At 45.8% G+C, this 4,012-nt stretch overlaps 1 protein-coding gene across 1 annotated transcript; it reads left to right on the top strand.

Annotated features, from left to right (window-relative positions):
• Positions 1 to 2,183: 2,183 nt before the first annotated feature.
• LOC309400556 (uncharacterized protein F54H12.2-like) lies at positions 2,184 to 3,209 on the top strand (the record flags this gene model as incomplete). Its single annotated transcript, XM_081969126.1, has 1 exon — positions 2,184 to 3,209. One exon carries the CDS (start codon positions 2,184 to 2,186, stop codon positions 3,207 to 3,209), a length of 1,026 nt encoding a protein of 341 aa, XP_081825252.1.
• Positions 3,210 to 4,012: the final 803 nt, after the last annotated feature.

The following is a 4,012-nucleotide window of genomic DNA, read 5'->3' as shown; positions in this document are numbered from 1 at the left end:
CAAGGGAACTCTCTAATCACCCTGGCAGGGAACAGACATTTTTCACTCCAGAAAGTTCAAAGGCAAACAATCCACAAGAGAAGTATCCAAATAACACGGAGACAAAGACCGGAAGCCTGAAGTTAAAAGGTGGAGTCAAGTTCAGCTTTCATGAAGACAACGGAAGTGTGCCATCTTGCCCTGCCAACTTCGAGAACTGAGGCAACAAATAAAGTTTTCAGGATTCAAAGTTCCCAAAGATCACATTTTCTTGAAAGGGTTAAGTCTGAAGATCCATTTAGTTGGAGTGTGACCTCATTGGTTTGGCTCTCCCCCTCCTCCTTCCCTGGGGCTATGAGCACTTTTGTTTCTAGCCGCTTGTCCAAGGGGGGGGGGAAATCCCCCTCCCCTCCAGCCGCACTTCTCCAAGTTAAACAAAAGTTCCAATTAACACCACTGACAAGTTTTAGGATTGGTAATAGGTATGAAGGGAGTCTACGCCTCACCGCACCGCCGCTGCATCCTTCAAGTATCTTTTTTTCTTCCGGACAGCCTCACAGCGAAGACGCTTCAGCGCGCCTCCCCTTCGCGCTCCTCGGTGCCTGGAGCGAAGCGAGAGCCCCCCGACGGCTGCCGCTGATGCAGGGGTCCTCCTGCCGCACCGCTCCTCCGGCAGAACGCCTCTTCGGGGCGTCCTGTGCCCTCCAAGGGGTGGGGAGCCCACCGGGGATGCGCGGGGCGAGCAGTCTCTGCCCGTCGCCGTCAGCCGCCGGAACCGGAAGGGGACAAGACTGAAGGGGAAGTTTGAAAAGGGCTATCAGCAAACCTATACGGATGAGATATTCATCGTCAAAGAACTGGGGACAAAGGGGGAAAGAGTGGTGTATAGATTAAATGATTACACAGGTGATCCTGTAGAGGGAGCTTTTTACTTTGAGGAGCTCCAAAAGGTTCCTGCTGAGCAACAGCGTATATACAGAATAGAGAAAATTATCCAAAAAAGAGGGCAGGGGAGACGCAGAGAGTTTCTAGTCAAATGGAATGGCTGGCCAGAGAAGTTCAACAGTTGGGTTAAGGCTACTGAAGTACAACATCTTTGAAATGTCAGATTTTTACATCACCCTCCCCAGCAATGCATCAGCAGAAATTTTCCCCCAAAACAAAAATTCTAATTTTACTATTCAGTTAGCGAGATCATTGTATGTTCCAGGGTCATGGGAAGTAGGTCTAGCAGAGATACAGTATCCGCATAGTTGGCACACATTAACTTCTCCTGGATATTTTGAAATTGCTAACGAGAGAAAGAAATGGCATTTTTCTTTGAGAAGCGGGTACTATAATAGCATCCGACAACTGTTAGAAAATATGAACAAGCTTATATCAAATGCCAAGGATGGACCTAAGACAACCCTACATTATGATTCAGTGGGTCGAAAAATTAATCTTAAAGGAGATGAACCGCATACCATTCTAGTTAGCGGAGAACTTGGACATCTGTTAGGTATGTTCCCAGGATTCAGCACCTTATATGTTTACACAGACATTGTAGAGCTCCAGATAGTAGGTGACTTCTATGTGCCATTACTACGCTGTGTGCCTGTGCGGGGGCAAGACAATGATTTCATAACTATGACCTATGACCGTCCACATTATGTGCCAGTAAGCAAACATCACTTTGATACCGTTACTATAGAAATCAAAACCGACCATGACAAAAACGTGCATTTTTATCATGGGAAGTTGATTGTCAAGCTTCATTTTAGGCCTCGGAAAAGTGAAGGATGGTTGTAAACAAGGAGCACGGGAGACCTCAAGACTACGTAGCTTACTACAGGGCACAAGCTGGCTGAGGCCTTCCAGGCTTCCGAGGAGCCCCCATTATGTACGGGACCGGTTTAGGAGGGTTGTTCCGTGGACTTTTTCGAAAAGCAATGCCTTTTTTGAGGCGGGGATTAGAAATCATAAAGCCGCACGTGAAATCTGCTGCCAAAAACATCACCAGAGATGTCGCGGGGCATCTTGTATCCCGTGGTGTTGAGAGCGGGCAGGATGAATCAGGGCTGGTCATAGCCAGGAAGAATTACGCATTGGGCCCACCTATTCCGTTTAGAAAGAGAAGACTTGTGAAAAAGCCCCGTCATACCAAGAGGAAACGTGCACAGAAGAGGAAACCCTGTGACAAGGAAGACATATTCTAATACATTATGGCATTTATTCATTCTGCTTCAGAAGAATGTGTTAAATCTGAACTGGATCTTTTTCAACTGGCGCCTACACAGACCAGTATTGAAAACAGTACCTATATTGATATCCCTCCTTTATCAGTGCTAACGCCCAACGGCCCCCTGGAATTTTTCATCACAGGGCATGGTGAGCATTACACAGATTTAAACAACACCCTTCTGTATGTGAGTTGCAAGATTGTAAAAGCTGACGGGTCGGATATTGATGATGGGGCAAGGGTGGCCCTGGCCAACTACCCCATAGCATCGCTGTTTAACCAGCTGGATGTTACCTTGGGAGATCGGCTCATTACACAGAGCCATCATTGCTATTCGTATAGGGCCATAATTGAACTGATTCTCAACTTTGGTGGTGATGCGTTGGGTACCCAATTTCCTTCTGGGGTTTTTTACAAAGATGACTCGGACCTCATGGAGAATACTCTACTGACAGTGGCTGGGAACTCTGGTTTCAAAGCGAGAGCGAGACACAGGGCCGGTAGTCGTAAATGGGACCTGCTTGGGCCTCTGCATAGTGATCTGTTTTTTCAAGACAGACTGCTAATTAATGGCGTAGATGTGAAAGTCAAACTCACAAGAAGCAGAAATGAATTTTGCATGATGAAGGATGGCAATGAGAATTACAAAGTGCAACTCCTGGCTGCTTCTCTCTTTGTAAAACGTGTAAAAGTAGCCCCGGGAGTGCGTCTTGGCCATGCAGAAGCTTTGCTCACCTCCAATGCCAAATACCCCATTGATCGAGTGGGGATGAAGGTTTACAGCATTCCCGCAGGTAGTCTTGTGTGTAATCAGGAAAATCTATTTCTGGGCCAACTACCTAAACAATTAGTGATTGGGTTTGTGGACAATGCAGCTTTTAGTGGGGATTATGAAAGAAATCCATTCAATTTTCAACACTGCAATGTCAATTTTTGTGCCCTGCATTGTGATGGCGAACAGATCCCCGCAAAGCCTCTTCAGCCTGATTATGAGCATGGTCTTTTGTGAGAGAGTACATGCAGATGGTGCAAGCAACAGGCAAAGGCATGAAAGACAGACCGATGTTAATCAGCCGGGAAGAGTTTAACCGAGGGTATACTTTGTATTGTTTTGACCTGAGTCCTGATCAGGGATGCTCTGAGCACTATTCATTGATCAGGAATGGTAACCTCAGAGCCGAAATTAGATTTGCACAGCCCCTCCCCAACACCGTTAACATGATACTCTATGCAATCTTTGAAAACCTTATTGAAATAAGTCACACAAGGAATGTACTTTTTGATTATATGTGAGTATGGATACACAGCAGCTCCTCCACTTGTTCTCTGGAAATACTACCTTTCTAGGGGTCTACCCTTGTGACCTGTTACCCCAGAGACAAATCTCCAAAAGACCTTTTGGATTAATCGTAAACACCCATCCTCACACTTTTCCTGGTGAACACTGGCTGGCCCTCTACTTCCCATATCCCGGATATGGTGAATTTTTTTATTCTTATGGAAGACCTCCGGATAGCCATGACTTTCCTGGCTCTATAGTGATGTTTTTAGAGCAGCAAGCTGAGAAGTACACATTTCACCAACGGCAATTGCAACACCCCAGTGCTGTGACCTGCGGACAACACTGTGCGTTTTTTCTACTGAACTGTACTAAAGGAGTGACCTATGAAAATATTTTAAAGATGTACTCCAATGCCGATATTAAAAATGATCAAATGGTAAAGCTGTTTGTAAAAACTATAAAGGTTGGGAGGGGGCTTGGAACCTGTAATCGTCACCAGTGCATGCAGGCATGCATGCCTTACTGTAAAA

This window comes from Natrix helvetica (genome assembly GCF_964273705.1).
Source record: "Natrix helvetica genome assembly, chromosome: W".
In the NCBI taxonomy this organism is placed as follows: Eukaryota; Metazoa; Chordata; class Lepidosauria; order Squamata; family Natricidae; genus Natrix; species Natrix helvetica.
Note: the sequence above shows the minus strand (reverse complement) of the source record. Positions and strands in the feature narration are given on the sequence as shown.